This window comes from Heteronotia binoei, chromosome 8, assembly GCF_032191835.1.
Source record: "Heteronotia binoei isolate CCM8104 ecotype False Entrance Well chromosome 8, APGP_CSIRO_Hbin_v1, whole genome shotgun sequence".
NCBI classification, from domain to species: Eukaryota; Metazoa; Chordata; class Lepidosauria; order Squamata; family Gekkonidae; genus Heteronotia; species Heteronotia binoei.
The window spans coordinates 85,902,961-85,924,807 of record NC_083230.1 but is presented as its reverse complement, the minus strand read 5'-3'; the positions used below and the strand labels follow the sequence as shown (position 1 = coordinate 85,924,807).

General features: G+C 43.2%; 1 protein-coding gene across 1 annotated transcript; it reads left to right on the top strand.

The window, feature by feature from the left end:
* Positions 1–809: 809 nt before the first annotated feature.
* Positions 810–20,224, top strand: NCF4 (neutrophil cytosolic factor 4). Its single transcript, XM_060244591.1, has 10 exons — positions 810–1,009; positions 4,573–4,657; positions 6,938–7,091; positions 9,699–9,769; positions 11,132–11,259; positions 12,478–12,535; positions 15,467–15,565; positions 16,212–16,342; positions 17,581–17,646; positions 19,870–20,224. The coding sequence occupies exons 1-10, from the start codon at positions 978–980 to the stop codon at positions 20,090–20,092; spliced, it is 1,047 nt and encodes a 348-aa protein (XP_060100574.1). The 5' UTR covers positions 810–977; the 3' UTR covers positions 20,093–20,224.
* The last annotated feature ends 1,623 nt before the right edge of the window (positions 20,225–21,847 follow it).

Genomic DNA, 21,847 nt, shown 5'->3' with positions numbered 1-21,847 from the left:
GTGGCTACAGGATTGGCCAAGGGCAACCTACCCATCACTTCCTTCTTTTTTCCTCTGTGATCATGCTCTGCTGGAGTCATGTCAGTGCTTGTGAGCTGCAGCAATGAGGCAAGGACAGGAAGTCTGTATCGCTGCTTAAGAAAAGGCATGGTAGTTGTTCCTTCCTGCTTCTGCATCTGGACTGCATGGTTCTTGGTGGACTGCCTATCTCTGCTGTTTGCATCTAAGAGCAGGAACCTGAATAAAGAAATACCTCCCCCCCAAAACAAACAAACAAACAAACAAACAACTGTTGAGTTGATATGCTCTTCCTCACTTGAACTTGTCTCTAGTGTGTCAGCTATTTTGGGGGACAAGTTACTTACTTTATGCTCATTTTATACTTCTGAATTTTAGTTCATCATCCCTGTCTGAAACACTCCCATCTGCCCTACCTGAATTTCATTTTCTTTTTCCAGTATCAACCTCATTATCTGGAATTCAGATTCTGGATGATCGAGGTGACTTCAAGTTATCCTTAATTGAGATCTGTTTCTAGGCCAAAATCTCCCTACCTGATACTTCTGAACCATTTTACATGTGTGCAAAATGGACAGTGGGGACTGGCATTTGAACTTTGGGAAGCCTAAATCTCACCCACCCACAGCTGCTTTTTTGGTTGGTCAGCTTTTAAGTGGAGCCGGGTGCTTTTGACTCAGGCGCATGTCATGCAACCTTGCCTTGCTCTCTGTTTCAAAAGGCCTTTCTTTCGCAGCACTTCCTCAATCAGAGGAGGGAGGGCCCTTGTCAGAAAACAAGCATTCAGCTCACTGGAAATCACTGAAGCCTTGTAGAGAATTCATGGTGCATTTTTCTATGTCGGAGCAGAGAGAAAGAGCTCTGAAATCTCTCCTTCTGGTGTGCAATCAAAACTGTGGATCAAGGAAAGGTCTGTTGTCTGTCCCAATTTTTCTCTTGAGCTTTAAGGAACTGGAGGAATGTCTCTTCCTAGGCAGCTGAGAAATGAGAGGTGAGTCCCTTAAAATCTTCCTCCTGGTTATTTATTCCCTTCCATTTGTCTGGAAAGCAAGCCCCCTTGAAGAGCACAATAGTTTTATGAAATGCTGCTCTGATTGTTGTTAGGCTTTCACAATTGCATAGACTCTACCTTTGCATTGAGTTTGCTTTTTAAAAAAGATTGCACCTTTCCTTTCCAGACACACTCTCTCTCTCTCTCTCTCCCAAACACACGCAAGCACACACACACACAATGGAGTTGCCAGCTTTGGGTTGGGAAATTCCTGGAGATTTAGGGGTGGAGTATTGTTGCCAAGTCCCAACTGGCCATTGAAGGTGGTAGAGTTGCCAGATACAGGGTGGAAAACTCTTGAAGATTTGGGGACAGAGCCTGGGGAGGACAGGGACTTCAGTGGAGTACAATGGCATAGATTCCATCCTCCAAGGCATCCATTTTCTCCAGGAGAACTGATCTCAGTAGTCTGGAGATGAGCTGTAATTCCAGGGAATCCTCAGGTCTCACCTAGAGGCTGGCATCCCTAGTTGAGCCTGCAGAGGATGGGGTTTGACCTCAGCAAGATATAATGCCATAAGAACCACCCTCTGAAGTTGGCTTTTCCTCCAGGGGAACTGATCTATGTCACCTGGAGATAAGTTGTAGTTTCAGGAGATCTCCAAGGCCCACCTTGAGACTGGCAAAACATTCTCACTTGTATTTTGAAAGCAGCAAGTGACTTGACAGTGAAATTAATCTGGTAGTATCGTAGGAGTTGTGCTGAAAGTAAATTGATCCTATCTGATGCTGAGTACCAGTATGAATTTTAGCAAGGGAATGCTGTTACCAGTATATGCTGCTACTTCTGCAATTTTTCTTTAAGGGTATGTGGAAGGAATAGGCTGCACTTGTTCACTGGTGGCAGATGTTTTTTACATACATACAGAGGTCATTTTATAGAAAAATAGGTGGTGGAGCTCATCCAGGGATTGTTGTGCAGCTGCATCTACTATTCAATGGACAAGGAGGTGGAACTCTCAGAAGGAGGAGGAGGAACTCTTTCATTGAAATCTGCCTCCGTTCCTGAGGACTGGAAGGTAGCAAATGTCACCCCCATCTTTAAAAAGGGTTCCAGAGGAGATCTGGGAAATTACAGGCCAGTCAGTCTGACTTCAATACTGGAAAAGTTGGTAGAAAGCATTATCAAGGACAGAATGAGTAGGCACATTGATGATCATGGGTTATTGAGGAAGACTCAGCATGGGTTCTGTAAGGGAAGATTTTGCCTCACTAACCTGTTACATTTCTTTGAGGGGATGAACAAACATGTGGACAAAGGAGACCCAATAGATGTTGTTTATCTTGACTTCCAGAAAGCTTTTGATAAAGTTCCTCATCAAAGGCTCCTTAGAAAGCTTGAGAGTCATGGAGTAAAAGGACAGGTCCTCTTGTGGATCAAAAACTGGCTGAGTAATAGGAAGCAGAGAGTGAGTATAAATGGGCAGTCTTCGCAGTGGAGTATGGTAAGCAGTGGGGTGCCGCAGGGCTCGGTACTAGGTCCCATGCGCTTTAACTTGTTCATAAATGATTTAGAGTTGGGAGTGAGCAGTGAAGTGGCCAAGTTTGCAGATGACACTAAATTGTTCAGGGTGGTGAGAACCAGAGAGGATTGTGAGGAACTCCAAAGGGATCTGTTGAGGCCGGGTGAGTGGGTGTCAACGTGGCAAATGCGGTTCAATGTGGCCAAGTGCAAAGTAATGCACATTGGGGCCAAGAATCCCAGCTACAAATACAAGTTGATGGGGTGTGAACTGACAGAGACTGACCAAGAGAGAGATCTTGGAGTTGTGGTAGATAACTCACTGAAAATGTCAAGACTGTGCGTTTGCAATAAAAAAGGCCAACACCATGCTGGGAATTATTAGGAAGGGAATTGAAAACAAATCAGCCAGTATCATAAAGCCCCTGTATAAATCGATGGTGCGGTCTCATTTGGAGTACTGTGTGCAGTTCTGGTCGCCGCACCTCAAAAAGGATATTATAGCATTGGAGAAAGTCCAGAGAAGGGCAACTAGAATGCTTAAAGGGCTGGAACACTTTCCCTATGAAGAAAGGTTGAAACACTTGGGACTCTTTAGCTTGGAGAAAGGTCGACTGCAGGGTGACATGATAGAAGTTTACAAGATAATGCATGGGATGGAGAAAGTAGAGAAGTACTTTTCTCCCTTTCTCACAATACAAGAACTCGTGGGCATTCGATGAAATTGCTAAGCAGACAGGTTAAAACAGATAAAAGGAAGTACTTCTTCACCCAAAGGGTGATTAACATGTGGAATTCACTGTCACAGGAGGTGGTGGCGGCCACAAGCATAGCCACCTTCAAGAGGGGTTTAGATAAAAATATGGAGCAGAGGTCCATCAGTGTCTATTAGCCGCATTGTGTGTATATATATATATATAATTTTTTTGCCACTGTGTGACACAGAGTGTTGCATTGGATGGGCCATTGGCCTGATCTAACATGGCTTCTCTTATGTTCTTAAAGGTTCAGGAGCTGCGCTGTGAGCTCTCATTGAATCTGAGGCCTACATACATAGAGAGCAGCTTTCTACCTAGTCTAGGGTCTCCCAATTGGTGAATGATAAAATAAACTAAAACCAGCTTTAAAAAACAGGAGGAGGGTCAGTGAAGAAATGCCAAACAAAATGGAAAAGTCTTCACCTACTGGTGAAAGACAATGATAGTGTGCAATAGATGACCCTCCCTAAGGAGAGGTTCTATAATTTTGGTGCCACATGCAAGAAGGCCCTTGAAATGAACTTGGCTTATACTTGCAGAGGTGGGATCCTGGGATGGAAAGGAACCTCAGTGCCATACATTTCCGCAGACTCCACCCATCAAAGCATCCATTTTTTTCCAGGGAAACTGCTCTTGTAGTCTGGGGATGAACTGAAATTCCAGGGGAACCCCAGGTCCCACCTGGAGGCTGGCATCCCTGTCAGCCATGCATATCAGGATTTCATGGATCCCTACAATACACCCAGTAGGCATAGTTGTTTTGTGAATTAGGCAATGCATGAATTTTCCACGCAGGTACAGCTTCCATTCATACATTGATTTGTGTGGACAGAAGCTTTACCTGTTTGGAATATCAACAAATTGTCCAGTTAACAAGATTATAATGGCATGTATTGTGATCCCAAAGTGGGTGGCTGGTGGGCTTCAAGTTCACACAAACAGGACAAAGCCATTGCAGGGGTCTGTATTTGTAAACCATCTTCCTGTGTATGTGTTTTTAACTGCATGTTTCATTTAATTGTTATTTTAAATTGTTTTTATACTACGTATTTTGAAAGTCATTTCAATGTTTTTGATTCTTGTCTGCCTAGTTTTCAATTTCAATGTTTTTGATTCTTGTCTGCACCCTAAGCTGAATGGCAAGGAGGCTAAAGAGGTTTTAATTAAATAAAATAAATCAGTCTTGATTGTAATTTAAAGGCAGGCAGATCAAAATGCTGCTCCATCATCACCGCAGTAATGACCATTGTGGTACAGTGCTAACCTTCTCACTTGCCTTTCAGTGACTATGACCAGCTACCAGACGATGTTGCTGTTTCTGCTACTATTGCAGACATTGAGGAGAAGAGAGGCTTTTCCAGTTACTATGTAAGAGAAGGACTTTTCTCACATCTGATGCTTTGTTAGCCTCATTTTGGGCAGGAGCTCACAGGAGCAGAGAACTGAAACCTCTAAATTTTATTCTGTTCTTTCTTTCTAAAACCACCCCCCTCCAATACTTGCTTCTGGACTCCATCGTTCAAACCCCCTGTGAGAATTTTGCTGAACTCCAAGATTTGACAAACTTTCTAATATTTCCCCCCACCAAAATGTGAAAATAGCTAAAACATATAAAGCAGACAGATGGAAATCTTCATCATGTCACTGTGGCCACTTAGGAGAAAGTAATTTTAAAAGAATGATGGGATTAAGGTTTTATTATGGTAATTATAATTCAGGAAGCATTTTAAGGTAGATGCTGAGCTGATATAATTTAATACACCTTTTGGTGATGTCAGGGGTGTGTGGTATATCCAAATAAGTTGTGCTAATGAGCTCCAGCACCTCTTTTTCTATGAAATGACCCTGGTTATCACTCAGAGAGGAAGGGAAGCTGCTGCTGCAGAAGGTGCTTCCTTTAAGGGTTAACTGTGTTTGCTCGCTCATTTCAGAAAAGGGACGTTCCAAGAGGGAAATTACAGCATTGGCTCAATTTCACAATAAACGCTGACATTTGCTGTGACTGTTTAAAGCAAGTACACTTTTTTAGTTAGGTTCTTTGGGATGCAAGCAAGTTGTTTTGGTAGTTATTATTCTGACATTCGTGGTCAGAAGAAGAGCTAACTGATTTCTATTCAGCGTGCATGGGAAAAGCCACAAATTGAAGGATAAATAAGAGAAGAGGGAAGTAGCATCTTTTTTTTTTAACTAGGTTTTTATTCTAGCATAAAATTTTGTGAGCTAGAGCCTGGTTCATCTGATATATGTAGTAGGTCATCTGCAGAATCACACAAACACACATATCTACACATCCTTAGGTCAGAGGGCCAGGAAATGTGGAAATACAGGTTGAGCTGTAACAGTGTAAACTAACTGTAATCAAGGAAAGTACAAACCATTCATAACAGTGCAATCCATCACCAAATTGGATATATGCTATCTTTAGCTGTGATTGATCTATCAGCCTCACTTGATATAGCTGACCTTGATATTTTCATAGATCAACTATATTCAATATTTGGGATAAAAGCCTTTGTTGGTTTTGTTCTTTTCTTATTGGCAGACAATAGCTTCATATGTTCAAAATGTGTTTGGGGTCAGCTGCTTGGAATGTGTAATTCTAGTGTTTCATGTACTCAGCTGATTACCTATGTGCTTCTGGATCTAATCAAAGTGCCAGTTGTTACCTTCAGAACTTTTTCTGGCCTAGGGCTTTTATACCTATTAAAGTCCCATGCATCAGAGGTGCTCTTAAGATGGCCTTCTCCTGGTGGTGCCCTTTCTCAGGACTGGCCATTTCGCTACAGTTAGGTCACAGGCTTTTTCTTTGGTGTGACCAATCCTTTGAAATGGTTTACCAGAGCAGGCAGAGGGCATCTTCACTTCCTGCATTCAGGTAAAGTGCTCTTAATTCAGAGGGCATTTGACAAGGGGATAATGTGTTTTGGAGAGATCAGGCTATTTTTAATCTTGCTGATGAGTTGTTTTATTGTACTTTATATATTTGCATCTTGTCGCTTTGGAAGCCACCTTGAGCCTAAGGAGATAATATTTTGCAATATTTTGAATGGGGGGGGGGAGAGAATAAACAGCATTAATTGGGATTCTCCCTCGTTTTCCTAGTTAACGTGCAATAAGCTGGTTTAAACGTAAACTGCCACAAGGAGACTGGGGATAGGAGACATTTAAAAAATCTCCGAGAAACTAACATAAAACATTTCCGTGTTTTTGATTTTTTTTTGGCCCTCGTTAAGGAAATAAGAGGATGCCTTATACCAGGCCAGGTTCAGAGCCCTTCTAGATCACTAGTATCTACTTTGAGAGTAGTTCTCAAGAGTCTCAGGCTGAGAGAGATCTTTCCTATCCCTTTTATCAGGCATCTTTAGTTGAAGACCAAGCCTTTTTTTGTAGCAGGAACTCCTTTGCATATTAGGCCACACTCCCCTGATGTAACCAATCCTCCTGGAGCTTACAATAGACCCTTTACTAAGAGCCCTGTATGCTCTTAGAGGATTGGCAACATCAGGCCTAATATGGCCTAGTATGCAAAGGAGCTCCTGCTACAAAAAAAGCCCTGTTTTGTGCATGTAATATAGAGCTGTGGCCCTTTTACCTTAACAGTGATTTCTTTATGAATGAAATTGGTTCTCCGGACTTCTTCCCTTCCAGGTATTTGTGATTGAGGTGAAGACAAAAGGTGGAGGAAGGTATATGATTTTTCGCCGTTACAGTCAGTTCTATAACCTGCATGGCAAACTAGAGGAAAGATACGGTGTGGGGAGCAAAAACAGCCTTTTCACATGTACACTTCCCATCCTGCCAGGTAAGCAGCAAAGATTCTCAGAAACTTTTGAGATAATCTAATCATAAATTGTTCTGGGTCAGTGAACAGTACAAGGTTGATGGTTATTGAAAGGAATAGCAGCCAAACTATATGTTGAGCTCCTTGGGCCCAATACATTTTCCATGCAGACACAAGGCAGTTGCGGGGATCGGCATTTTAAAAGTCCATCAAGGCCTGATTCAGCTCAGGACTATGGTAGGGAGGAGGCAGGAGCCTCTCCTCACACAGTGCCATGATCATGTCATATTGGCCCCTCAGACCGTTAAAATGCCATTCCATGCTCCTGTTATATGTCTATAAAGGGGAGGCTGTGGCTTAGTGGTAGAACATCTGTCTGGCATGCAGAAGGTCGTAGGTTCAATCCCCATCTCCAGTTAAAACAGCCAGGCAGTGGGTGAGGTAAAAGATTTCTGCTCTGGATTTTCTGCATCAATGAACATATGAATATATGAAGAACATATGGAGCTGCCTTCTACTGAATCGGACCTTTGGTTCATCAAAGTCAGTATTGTCTACTCAGATTGGCAGCAGCTCTCCAGGGTCTCAAGCTGAGGTTTTTCATGCCTACTTGCCTGGACCCTTTTTAGTTGGAGATGCCGGGGATTGAACCTGGGACCTTCTGCCTACCAAGCAGATGCTCTACCAATGAGCCACTGTTCCTCCCTGTCGGATGCTTCTTACGCATGGGTTTTAAATTAAAGATGGGATGAGATGGCCCTAATTTTGGGAAACTGATGCGCTAATTCAGTCTTTCAGCTCAGCAGCCCAGAAGCATGGAGTGCTCGTTCCAAACTGGTCCCTTCACTATTTGCCTCACCCCATGGAGGCTTCCTGATTGGACCTATAGTTTGCAAATAGGACTAAGAGCTACTGGCACCTGAGCATTCTCTAATAACAAAGTAAGCTTTGGGGATCTATTTTCCCAAAAAACCTAATATTCAAATATAACTCAGGAAGCTGCAAATAATGGATCAGCATCAGCTTAAAATGTTATATGCGAAAGCTTAGATAGCAAAAAAAAGGTTCAGCACTGGGCCTTGCTTTCTATAAACTGGAATGGAAATCTCCTCTCTCAGTACAGCCACTCTTCATATGATTATTAGTTTATTATTAGTTTCAAGATACTAGGATCTTGAATCTAATCTTAAGGCCAAACTGCACATTACATTTTCTAACAAACTTATAATAAAGTTTCACTCACAGAAGTACAGTTTTCTGGTGTGGTGGAATGTTAGCCACATTTGTCTGTAATACAGATATGACATCATTAGGATATATACTTTATGTCACATCATTCCTGTGATACAAAAGTTATTTTTAGCTTCCTAAGCACCTATAACTTCAAGTTGCTCTAAAGTTCTCCATCCAGTTCAAAGACCCACACCTAGCACTACAATCTCCAGGTGGTGGCTAGAGATCTCCTGGACTTACAAATGGTCTCCAGGTTACAGAGATTAGCTCCCCTGGAGAAAATGGCTGCTTTGGAAGGTGACCTCCCTGACATTATATCCTGCTGAGGTCTCTCCCCTCCCCAAATCTCTCCCCCTCCCCGGGGCTGCACTGTTGAGATAGTCATTTAAAATTTAGAGGTGATGCCCAGACAGAATGGAGATAAGACACATACTTATATTTATAAGGAAAACTGTTTACTGAAAAAATGTTAGGGAAAGGTACTTGAGATGAAAGTAAATAAAACAATGCATTGTATCTTGCTAACTATATCCTAAAAGTTACATGACTGTTTCTGTAAGATGGTGGTCCTTGTTGCTTCTTGTTCCTAGTGACACAAAGACTGGAAAATCAGCTTTTAAGTTTGCATACAAGATCAAAGCGTTCTTACAAACAAGGTGCTAGCTGCCCAATAGAAAGGTTACAGGTCAACACATTTCCACCTTGGGTTTCCCAGGCATACTACAAACAGTTTCTAATTGGTTACGAACTACATAGCATCATATCCTGTTTACTGACAACACATTTGTTAATACCATAATGACTGAAATGTAAAGTAACTTGAATTCCAACATGCACCCCACCCCCTCCAAATATCCATGTTTTCCCCTAGCTGGAGTTGGCAACACTTTTAGGGTCAACAAATGAGTGCTGGGGTGAGGGGAAAGTGGGATGATCTATAGCTGCTGGTGGATTGCTGGATCCAACCCATTAGTTATACAAAGCTGGATTCTTCTGTCTACTTCATTTCAAGATACTAGGAGTTCCTGCCTTGTTTTTTAAGGACTATCCACACTACAGACTGATATTGGATTAATAGCCAGTTTGTCATGCTAGAGAACTCCAGAAATGGTGATTCCGTAAGGCAAGTAAAGAATTTCTATGAGAACTCTTAGTAAACAAGATGCTAAAATTCCCAGGGATTCGTTGAGGAAAGCCCTGAGAGTTAAAAGTGGTTTAAAAGCAAATAAATTGTGTAAGTCAGTAAAAAATTGATTGTGTATAGCCATTAGTTTGTATTGTAGATTAATCTTGGAGCTACCAAAAATCCTTTAACAAACAAATTTAACATTTCATTTCCTTCTGCTACCTTTTAATGGCAATAACAGGTTTTTTTTTAATTTTTGTGCTTTCTAGGGAAAGTTTATGTTGGTGCAAAGAGAGAGATTGCAGAAAACCGGATCACAATACTCAACACATACATGAAGGTAAAGGTTAACTTTCGCGCTGGGTTTAAGTTGGACATATTGATTATTCCAGCAGACAGCTGCCATCACTGTTTCATTATAGTAAACTGGTTGTTCCTCACTAAACAATTTTTGTATCTGTTTTACACCAATTTGTCTTGGCTTCTCACAAAGAATCCTGGGATATACAGTTTGATAAAAGTGTTAAAGATTCTTGCAGAACTAAAATTTCCAGGTTGCCTGGGGAGATGGAATAATTCTGAAATGAATTGTGCAGATATATCCTAAGAGACGCACAGTGCAGTCCTAAATAGAGTTAATTCCATTGGACTTCAAAAGATGTAACTGTTCAGTATTGCACTGCCAGTGTTAACATTTTATCTGCCACATTCTCCTTCCCCTTACATTAACTCTACCGAGCAATCAATTTTGGAAGGATAAGAGCTCCTCCATTAGTCAGTTTTTAGTTCCACTTGCCATATATATAAAAAAACCACACAGAGACAGACGATGATTAATATTTGTTGAAAGAGCCTGTTGCATCTTTTTACTGTAGAATTTCAGGCCAATTACTTCTGCCCTGGGCTTTGTTATCCTGAGTCAGAAAAACACTTTTAAAAAGGCAGCAGGAATGTGTTCATTTTATAACTTTGGAAGGTGACATGTTCAGAGAATGTGTTTCAGGCCCATGTAATAACAGCAGAACAGGACCAAAGTGTTGGGAAGTCTGTAACTGTCCACCTCCAGCCTGGTTAGTGACTGGATTCCTGATCCTGACAGTGAGGTGGTCTTCATAATGTAGGGTTGTTAGCCCCTAGGTGGGAGCAGGGGATACCCTGATTTGGCAGGTTCTAATCCACCACTGGCAGCTCACCTGCGGGGGGGAGCCCCACCCCATCACCTGGTGCAAAGTCCTTGCCGTGATGATGTCACACAGAATGACATCATCACAATGGGTACACTGTGCAGTGACACCTAAAATACCAGAGCATCATTGTGTAGCATCCCCAGCACTATTACATCACTTCTACATGATATCATCACACTAAGGACATCACACACAGTGATATTGCCCTGCCCTCCTCACTCCCAGAGAGCTCCTTCCCACCCCCCACCGGAGAGCAAAGAGGATCTGGCAACTTATCTCCATTGCTTGAACATAATATTATTTATTGTGCTTTGATAGTCTTGGCCCACTTTTTAAAGGTTGGTGTGTTAATGGTCCTGTTTTTGATGCTTATGTATTAATGTTTTTTTTAAAATTAGTTGTAAGTTACCTGGAACAAGTCTCTGGAGAGGTAGCATAAACATCTTCTAAATCAATCAATCACAAGGGAGAACCTTTTCTGCTGAAAACTTACTTGTTTCCATCTCTCAATTCAGAAACTACTTAGCCTGCCTGCCTGGTTTCTGATGGATGAAGATGTCCGGCTGTTTTTCTATCAGTCACCCTTTGACAATGAGCAGACACCTTCAGGGCTGAGAAGGCTTCGACCACGCACTCGACGAGTGTAAGTGTCTTTCTATCCTTGGCTGCCAACTTATGGAAAGCACAGATCTGGCAAAGGATAGGCCTAGAGTTGCTGGGCCTGTGCCCAGCACTCAGGGCCGGTGCAACCCAGTCAGCGAGGTAGGCAGCCACCTAGAGTGCCATCTGGCAGCAGGGGCAGCACCTGCAGCCTACCTCACCTAGCTGGCCTACCTCACAGCAGCTGCCCACCTGAGCCAGGCCCAGCCCAGCTGCCTGTGGAGGAGAGGAAAGGTGAAGCGAGGCAGCTGGCTCATTCCCCTCTTGCTGCCTGCTCCCATCCCCCTGTGCCACTATCTCAGCTCAGCTGGCTGCAGCAGCACTGCAGGGAAGGTGGGAGGAAAGGGTTGGCAGCGGGTTTATAGCCAGCTAGGAGGAAGCTGTGCACCGTGCTGGTCCTGGGGAAAAAAAGTGCTGCTGCCAAGGGGCTGCCTCCTGCTCCTGCCACAGCATTCCTGCCTTGATGACAAGTATGGAGTCCTGGTCAGAGCAATGGCACTGGCTCCCTTCGCCTTCCCTGCAGAATGCTGTGTGTCACACACCCCAGTCCCCCAGCACCAACTTATAGCAATCAAATGGCAGCCCTAGATGAGCCCCATCCAGACGGGGAGCCCAACCTAGGACAGAAGAAGATATCAGAAGGGAAAGGGAAGTAGAAAAGGCAGCCCAAATGGGTATAGTTTGTAGAGAAGCTGCTTTTGAGGCCCAGGACAGCCTGAGTTGAAAATATAACACTAGAGTTAGCTAAATAGCTTGCCTTAAAAGCTTGGGATAGCAAATTATTTTCCCTCAAATGGCAATTAAGAATTTAAAACTGGCTTCTCTCCTATTCTCTCCATTATAAGAAGAAAAATTGCAGCTGGCCAGAAAGGGGGAAAGTGGTCCTGCCAGTGGAAAACTGGCCCACTGGCAGTGCGATTTCCCAGCCTTTACCAACTACACAAAGTATTCATCAATGAATTACCTTCCTTTACACACATAGGTGAATCAGACCATTGGTCTGTCAAGGTCAGTACTGTCTGACTGGTATTACTTGACCCTTTTAACTGGAGATATTGAGGATTGAACCTGGGACCTTCTGCATGGAAAACATGCTTGATCACTGTGTTGCAGACCTTAATGTAATTTATTTGTATTGCTTTATGACCTTTCCTGAATGAATCTGATGAAAAAAAATATTCTCCCCATTATTTTGTCACAGAAAGAGCATTTCTCCTCAGGAGCCTGGCTTTGACAGGATGGCAGCTCCACGGGCTGAGGTGGGTATCTTACCCAGCGCTGAACAAAAGATGCAAGTTTGTCTTTTTATCTGAACAAAAGACATACTGTTTTAAATCTGCATGAAACAGACTCTGAATTGGTCGATCTGTTCAGCCTTCACCTGTGTCAAGATGTTTAGAAGCAGAAGGGAGCTGAGAACTCATGGCAGAGGTATCCATCTGTCCTGAGTTGAACAGTGCTGAGGAAATGTTTGGTAATTCCGATGGAATGCAGCTCTATTAGACTAGGGGCTCTTCCATGTTCTCATTGCTTGTGTGTCTCTGTTGCTTCTGTTGTTTTTTCTGCACATGTTTTGCTCCCTCTAGTGGTTGATTCAATATTACATAGCCATATGTCCAGCATATTTCCTTGTAGATTTAAAGTGCTGGGAAATGTGCCGGACATACAGTGGTGTAATATTGAATTAACCAGTAGATGGAGCAAAACATATGCAGAAAAGAAGTAGAAAAAAACAAACAACAAACCCAAAGCAATAGGGACAGACAGGCAAGGAAAATGAGAATGTGAAAGAGCCCTTTGATTTGGAAGCCTTGGGTTCAAATCCAGATGATTCATGAAGCTCACTGAGTAACCTTGGGCTAGTCACTGCCTGCCAGCCTAACCCTATAGAGTTGTTGTAAGGAAAATATGGGAAAACTCCATGCACATTGTTCTTGGAGGAAATGAGAGGCATTAAGTCTACTCCAAACTTCCATTCCAAATGGGCAGTTCTGATAAGTCTCTTTGTGGCAAAATAAAACAGAAGTGCAGTGGCACCTTAAAGACCCCCTAAAAGATTTGTGACAGGATCCATACAGTCCTGTTTTCTCCAGCTCCTCCTTTTTCTCTCTGCCTCTTCTGTGATTTTTCTTATTAAAATATCCCAAATTATTTCCTTCCCATAGCATCTGAAGAAGTGAGCTGTGACTCACGAAAGCTCATCCTGAAATAAATGTTGTTAGACTCTTAGGTGCCACAGGACTCCTGTTTGATTAGTCTAAAACATGACAATTTGCCATATTAATGATTGTGAGGTGATGTCTGACATGATTACTTGCTGCATATGTTGATAGTTGCCAGCTGCTAATCAGCATTTCATGGTCCAGAAGGTTTAAAAAACCAATTCTCCAGAGTGCTGGAGGGCTTCTCCCATAACTCACTGCAGGCTTTCTAAAGGAAGCAGGAGGACCCAGTTCTTTGAAAGGAGAAGATGCAAATAACTTGATGGGGCCCATGATGGTTTCAGACTGTTTGGAATCAGAACTCTAAAGGCCAGCCAATCCTGAAAACTTTCTTCCCCTACAGTTTAGTGCACAAATTCTAATTGCCATAAGCTAAAAAGATCATGGAAGCTATCCCTGAGCCATTGAGGTAAATTACAGAGGTGGCAAATGTGTATAGTAAATCTTTTAAATGAACTAATACGTCATGTGAAAAGGGAAAATGTCCCCATGACGCCTGAATCGTTTAGCCTGAGCCATAGACAAAGCAGAGACTTAATTTCATTTCACAGATGTGTAGACCAAAGGTGAAGCCAGAGTCGCCACATTGTTAACTGGATGTTTAATTAGGTGAATAAGTAATGGTAATTAAATGACACACACAAATTAAAACTGTCCATTGTGCAGCATGGAGGCTGAGGGCATGGCCTCTCTCATGGCATTTTTTGCCTCCTTTAATATATGGCATTGTGTGCTGGGGACTCATTTTTAAAATTTAGTGGTGAGCATACCTGCGTGTTGAATTTATGGGCCCATTCTTCCTGGCTCACATTCTCTGATGGCCCCTGTGACTGTAGAACTGCACAGGTTGGCAGTAGGAGAGGATGTTCCTGCAGCAGCTATGCACTGTGGTGGGCAAAGGTCTTTGCAATAACGCAGGTTTTGGCTACAGAATGACATTTCATTCTGGTGGGAATCTCATTAGATGCTGAGACTGCCAAAGTAAGTTGCTGCATCCTTGTAGGGTGGGGTGGGGGATGAGAGCCTTCAAAAATATAAGATTGTTGGTTTGATTTAAAATGAGTGAACTGGCAAAGCTAGGTTGAGCTCATGATGATGGAAAATGATGGAGGAAAGCTGAACATTCCTTGTTCAACTTTAAGGTAAGATTTGGGACTGAATGCTTATAGTATATGTATATATGTAAATGCCACAAGTTGCAAAGGACTGATGGTGACCCCAGCATGGGACTTTCAAGGCAACTGTGAAATAGAAGTGATTTCCCATTGCTTTCCTCTGCAGAGTTTTCCTTGGTGGTCTCCCATCTAAGTACTGACCCAGCTTAGCTTCCAAGATCTGGCAATATTGAGCTATATCACAGTGCCTTCCCTCTCATGTTTATAGCGTAGACTTGCCCTCCTACAGTCTTGCATGTGACTGTGCGGTCTGTGTGTTTTCCTAGTGGCTTTCTTTTTGGCATTAGCTGTAGGGCTCTGGTCCATCTCTAATTAAGATTGGGATGGTCTCTGCTGCCTCAAGAATAAAAATCCATCACCCAGCCCTGTAATCCACTGTGACTTCCTGGCCTGAGTCCATAAAAGATCTAATAAAATCTCTTCTTCCCTGGCAATGAAATGATGTCACTATCTGCATCGTCTGCAGTAAGATTTATGAAGCTGAAACACAGCGCAGCAGTTGCAGAGCTGAGCAAAGCAGTCCCTGCAGTGCCACAGGGAGTCTGAGCTCAGACCTAGGCCATGGTGAGGACAGTGGGTGAGCCTACATTCCTTCTCATCAGGGCCAGCCCAGGTACTTGCTAGCTGGTCCCCTGGGACACCACAGAAGCTGCTGGCCTCAGTTTTCTGAGGCTATGTTAAGGTCCTGATCAGCTCCATTCCCAAGCACAGAATGCATATAAACTTCATCTTCTTGAACTGGCCCTACTTCTTCAGCTCACTTATCTTCCAGTGTTCAATGTCTTTCTTTTAGGCGCTCTTTGATTTTACTGGGTCCAGCAAGCTGGAGCTAAGCTTCAAGAAGGGAGACTTGATCTATTTACTAAGCAAGGTTAACAAAAACTGGTTTGAGGTAAGTGTTATTGTTTCATCTCCTCATTAATCTGCAAAACCTGTCCAGTGGATCAGAATAAAACATGAGGGTAACAATCATAAAAAGTAATATAAAACTAGATACAAATACTATTTTACCCTAAAGTAAAACAGATCAACTTGTTACTGTAAATCTCTGAAGTATTCCATAAGCAGCTGCAAGAAATTTTGCACAATCAATAGTTATTTGAGAGCTGGTCCCAGTGATGCTCACTCAGTGGCTTGGGACATGTGGCTTTAGCATGCCACCTGTGGCTGTTCTGAGCACTGTTTTCCAATATGGCACCTGTCCCATGTTTCAGAAAAGTGGCCAAGGACCTTGCCTGGTGGGGCTTGTTGTTGGCAAGTGGTTCTCACCTTGAAACTGCTGCCGCCAGAAGAACAGGTAAGTTGCAAGGCTGCTTGAGAAATGGGCCTCACACCAGGGATAGAAATAATGTGGCCTGTTGAGTTGATAATAATGCAGATGTGGCTCTCCATGAGTCATGAATTAATTACCACTGATATAGATGTTTTAAAGCAAGCCATCAAATATCTCAGCTCTTTTTACTGCACTCATGTGGCATCTCCCCCCCACACTGGAAAAAAAGGTTTGTAGCATGTGTGGTCTGTTCCTCTTCTCCCAGGGAACTATCGGAGATACCACTGGCATTTTCCCATGTGCTTTTGTGGACATCATTAAAGACCTCCCACAAGAAGATGACACTATCAATTGGCTACGCTGCTATTACCATGGTGACAATTTCAGTTCCATCAGGTAATCCAATGAGACCCTTTCCTTGGTCTTCTTTGTTTGTTTACCTGGCTGAAGAAGTTTTGAGGTCCAGTGAGGCTTCAAGAAAACACTTCCTTCCTGTCTCCAAGTTCTCTGGGATCAAATGACAGTAGACAGTGAAAACTACTGGTAAATCCCTGGCTGAGACCTTGTCTCTGCCATAGTCTGTAGGTGGCCCTGATTAGTGCTTAGATGGGAGACCACTAAGGAAGACCAGGGTTGCTAGTCTACACAGAGGCAGGCAATGGCAAACCACCTGCATTCGTCTCTTGCTGTAAACAGCAGGATTACCGTAAGACAGTGATTTGACAGCATTTTTCACCACCAAAGGGACAGTATATTTTCCTCCAAGCCCGTTGATAACCCTACACAGAGAACCACCATATGGGACTAAATCAGGCTACAATGATGTCCCCGCCTACAATAAACGTGGAAACTGGTGCCTGATCCTTTAAAAATGGCCATTTCTGTCTTTATTGTGGAAAAGCCCAGTGCCATCTCAATGTGCACGTGCCATTTGTGATTGACAATGCTGAGCTTTTAAATAACGGCAGTGCCCTTCGTGGCTAGGTTCAAAGAGGACAGTGGGGACAAGGCTCTGAGGGTCAAACTAGATGAGCTGCTGGGAGTTCTGAGATCAGATCCTGAACTGTGAATAAAAGCTGCAGGGGGAGAGGTTGATTCCAATCAGGGCAAAACCAAACCAGTTAAAGAGGTAATCACTAGAACTGTTTGTGTGCAGGGCAGGAACACACAGGAACTCAGTTCTGGCTGGCTGGCCTTCAGGAGGTGTGGCCTAATATGCAAATAATCCCTGCTGGGCTTTTTCTACAAAAAGCCCTGTGTGAAACAATGGCAACATGGGAGAGTGGCCTAATATGCCAATAAGTTCCTGCTGTGTTTTTTTTTTCCTATAAAAAGCCCTGTGTGAAACAATGGTGACATCAGAGAGGTGACCTAATATGCAGTTGAGTTCCTGCTGGGCTTTTTCTACAAAAAAACTCCTGTATGTCTTTTGACAGGAAAACCACATGGGGTGATGGGGAATAAGTTAACACCTCTCTTTCTTTCCTGCACAACCAGGATCCAAATTCTCTACCCACAAACATTGTTTCTACTAACATTTTTAACGTACTGGGAGGATCCAGTCACTGATGTTTTAGAATCTTTTTCTGTGTCCAAGTTTTTCAGTTAGGTGATCTTGTTCTTTTCTTTGGTAGGGATATTTCTGTGGAAGAGGACCTAAGCAGCACCCCATTGTTCCAAGACCTCATGGAATTGATGAGGTAAAAGCATAAGTGTAGTAGCTCTCTGTCAGAAGATTCTGGAAGTGTTCGTGTTCCTGTCCCCAATACACAAAGAAGTCAACTCTTTTTCCAGGATTTCCCCTCTGAAATGCTCAATTGTGTCTGGAAAGGTTTTGTTCTTCCAGCAGCCTAACTGAGTCTGTGGTCCTTTAAACAGAAGTGATAAAAAGAAAGATTATGGGTTTTTTTTACCCCCTCCTGACAAGTGGAGTGTTTTGTTCCCTAAAACTTGCTACTCCCCTATAGAACTTGTAACAGTCTGCAGCGCCTTAATTTGTCACACTGATGCAATCTCCTTTGCGGGTCATGCTCACTCTATTAGCTTGTCTAGTTCTTCCTTCATACCATGTCTTATCCTGATCTGCCCTCCCCTCCCAGTTCTTAATGCCACACTTAGCACTTCATTAAACAGATCACTTGCTAAGTATGCTCATTAGTGCTAACTTTTATTTCAGCACCTTTCCACAAGGTCTTTGTCCTTCCCTTCCCCACTGTCTTTAGCGGTACTTTTAATATCGGTGCATATCTTTGTTGGTCTAGGGAGGTCCCTGTGAGCTTCCTACTCACTATCTTTAATTTTATGATATTCAGGGTTTTTTAAATGTGACCATCAGTTTTGCTAGTCTTAATCAAGACTTCTCCCCCCCCCCCTCTTTTTGGTCATACATTCAGTAGTAAAGTTACTGGTGAGCAAATCTGCCATGTTGGATTCCATGCCTCAGCAAAAACCAAAGCCCATCTCCAGATCTTGAGAAGGCCACAAGTGAGAGGACTCAGCAGCACAAACTGTCCTGTTCAAAATAAGTCTCTGTGTGCCCCTTCTTGCATGTTCTCATGAAAGTCTAACCAGATGTTGAACATTTGAGAAGCAGTGGCTCAGTGGTAGAGCATCTGTTTGGCAAGCAGAAGGTGCCAAGTTCAATCTTCTGAATCTCCAGACCCTGAAGTTCCACTGCCAGTGAGAGAATGCAGTACTAATCTCAATGGGCCAGTGTATGACAGCTTCACGTATCCATTTCTTGGGTGCAGTTGTAATTGTCTTGTCTTGCTGTGGGATCATGCCTTCAAGTGGCCCCTCTCTATGTCCTCTCTGCACTTGACTTTTTCTAGTCATTTGATAATTTACCTTTATGTTTGGTATGTTCATGTCTATACAACAATGAGGCTGTAGGACAGAGCATGATGGATAGCGGGTTTGGTTAATATTGACCAATTTATGGCCTTTGCCCACAATGCTTGCATTCCACAGTGGAAACTCCTTGAAGGTATCTCATGTCACTTTTGTATGTTTCATTCATCCTGTGGGCATGAGGGGTATTGTGTGTGTATACAAAATAAGAAGTATATACAGGGGTGGAATTCTAGCAGGAGCTCCTTTGCATATTAGGCACCCAGATTAACATCTCATTAGGCCACACACCCCCAATGTAGCCAATCCTCCAAGAGCTTACAAGGCTCTTTTTTGTAAGCTCTTGGAGGATTGGCTACATCTGGGGTGTGTGGCCTAATATGCAAAGGAGCTCCTGCTAGAATTGCACTTCTGAGTGGGTGTGTGTGTAAATAAGTGAGGGATGTGAATATTTGAAACATTGTTAATATGAATATGTGAACTGGGATATATGTAGGCAAGTATATGTGTTCAGTCAGTGAAATATTTGCATATAAACATTGTTTAGATTAAAAAAAAATTAGGCTGTCTTTGAAACACAAAGGGACAAACCTGACACACCTCCACCTTGTGGCCAAATGCTGAAGCACAGTTCTGAAACTATTGATTTAGAAGAAAGTAACAAGCATGCTCCAAACGGAAAAGAATCATGGGATAGCATCATGACAGTGTGAGTCCATGCAGCAGTGCAAACGTGCATCAGGGCAGACACAAAGAGAACCCCAAATGTAGTCAGATTGCCAGCTCCAGGTTGGGAAATTCCTGGAGATTTGGCGGTGGAGCCTAGGAAGGGAAGAGTTTGGGGGAGAGACTTCAGCAGGGTATAATGGCATCAAATCCACTCTCCAAAGCAGTTATTTTTTTCCAGGAGAACTGACCTATGGAATCTGGAGATGTATTTCTGGGAGATCTCTAGGGCCCACCTGGAGATTGGCAACCCTAAATATGGCTGAAAACGCATATCTCCTTTGTATGCCATTTGAGGTACATTGATTTTCAGTGTAAGGAGGATCAGTGTGTTTTTCTTTTTCCAGGCGAGAGTTCGGGCGCGATGATATTGCCCTGAATTATCGTGATGCAGAGGGTGATCTGATCCGTTTACTCTCTGATGAGGACGTTTTGCTGATGGTGCTGCAGTGCAAGGACAGGCCGGTCTTCCCAAAACACATCTTCCCATGGAAACTGCATGTAACCCAGCAAGATGACTACACTGTCTACAACACCAACCCACCAACACAAACAGAGAAAGGACTGTGATCTTCATGACTCATTCTCCTTCAGAGGGAAAGGATCACAATTCATCCATCAGCAACAACAATGGATTTCTAATGCCTTCTCCATATTTTCCTGTAGCATTTCTCTGATTAAAAGCAAAAAGGATGAACAGCATTTGCAAGAGGTTGGATAGGTTCCTTAAGAATGTACATTGTCATTAGCAGGTCAGACTTCAGAGAAGGCTTGACTTAGGCCAGTTTCCCACTAGCCTTGCTCCGGTCTTGCACTCCCTTTTCCTGTGGTGCTTCTGCCCGATATTGCACACGCTGCTGTGGAGCTGCAAGTTGCCCTGCCTCTTTCTAGGATTGCCAATCCCCAGGTGGGGCAGGGGATCCCCCGGTCTGGGGACCATCCCCCCACTTCAGGGTAATCAGAAAGTGGGGGGTGGGAAGGAAATGTCTGCTGGGCACTCATTATTCCCTATGGAGACCAATTCCCATAGGTAATAATGGAGAATTGATCCACCGGTATCTGGGGCTCTGGGGGAGCTGTTTTCTGAGACGGAGGAACCAGATTTTCAGCTTAGCATCCAGTGTCTCTTTTCAAACCACCCCCCAAGTTTCAAAACGATTGGGCCAGGGGTTCCAATGTTATGAGCCCCAAAAGAAGGTGCCCCATCCTTAATTATTTCCAGTGGAGGGAAGGCATTTAAGGTGTGTGGTCCCTTTAAATGTGATAGTCAGAACTTCCTTCGGAGTTCAATCATGATTGTCACAACCTTGCTCTTGGATCCACCCCCAATGTCTCCTGGCTCCACCCCCAAAGTCCCCAGATATTTCTTGTATTGGACTTGGCAACCCTAATTATTTCCCAAGTTCCCTCTGTGGCTGTAGGATTCTCTGAAAACCAGATTTGAACTTGGGAAAGAGATGGGGCAAGTAGCAGCTCCGCAGCAGCATGTGCAAAATCGGGCAGAAGCACCGCAGGAAAAAGGAGCGTGGAGCAAGGCTACTGGGGAATCGACTTTAGTTTTTTACTAGTTGGTGGAAATATCCAGTACTATGGGCTACTAAAAGAATGTCCTGACATGGATGGCTCAAGCTAGGTCTATCTCGTCAGATCTTGGAAGCCTAAGCAGGATCAGCCCTGATTAATTACTGGGAGACCACCGAGGAATTTCAGGGTTGCTTTGCAAAGGCAGGCAATCACAAACCATCTCTGAACATCACTTGCACTGAAAATTCTTCAAGTCTCCATAAGTTATCAAAGATTTCAGGTTTTCAGGGCTGGTATCATTAGGGTTTGTAGAATCTTTCGGGCTCAAGTGCCATGTTCTACTGGAGAAAGTTTTCCTTCCAGACGTTTCGTTCTCAGCTGTGGAGAACATCCTCAGTGGTGTTGCAGCCGGAGCAGGCGCTCTGACCTTCTTGGCTGCTGTGCATTGAGTGAGTTGGCTGTGATTTGATGGCAATTCTCCATAAGTTGGCAATCTCCATAAGTTGGCTGTGATTTGATGGCAATTTCCACCAGCACCAAAGGAATGTTCCAAGCCCTAGCTACCATTTTCAGTTTCTGATTACCTAGTGGTTATCATATTAGTAACAATTTTATTTTGTTCATTTAAAATATTTTATTTTGTTCATATAAAACGCTGATTACTAATTTTTTTAAGCATCCCTTACATTATTAACCAGTAAACAAATGTTTTTCTTCAGCTCAGTCCTAAACAGTTACACCCTTCCAAGCCTATTTCAATAGACAGAAGGGTGTAACTCAGTTTGGGATTGCACAGTTTGA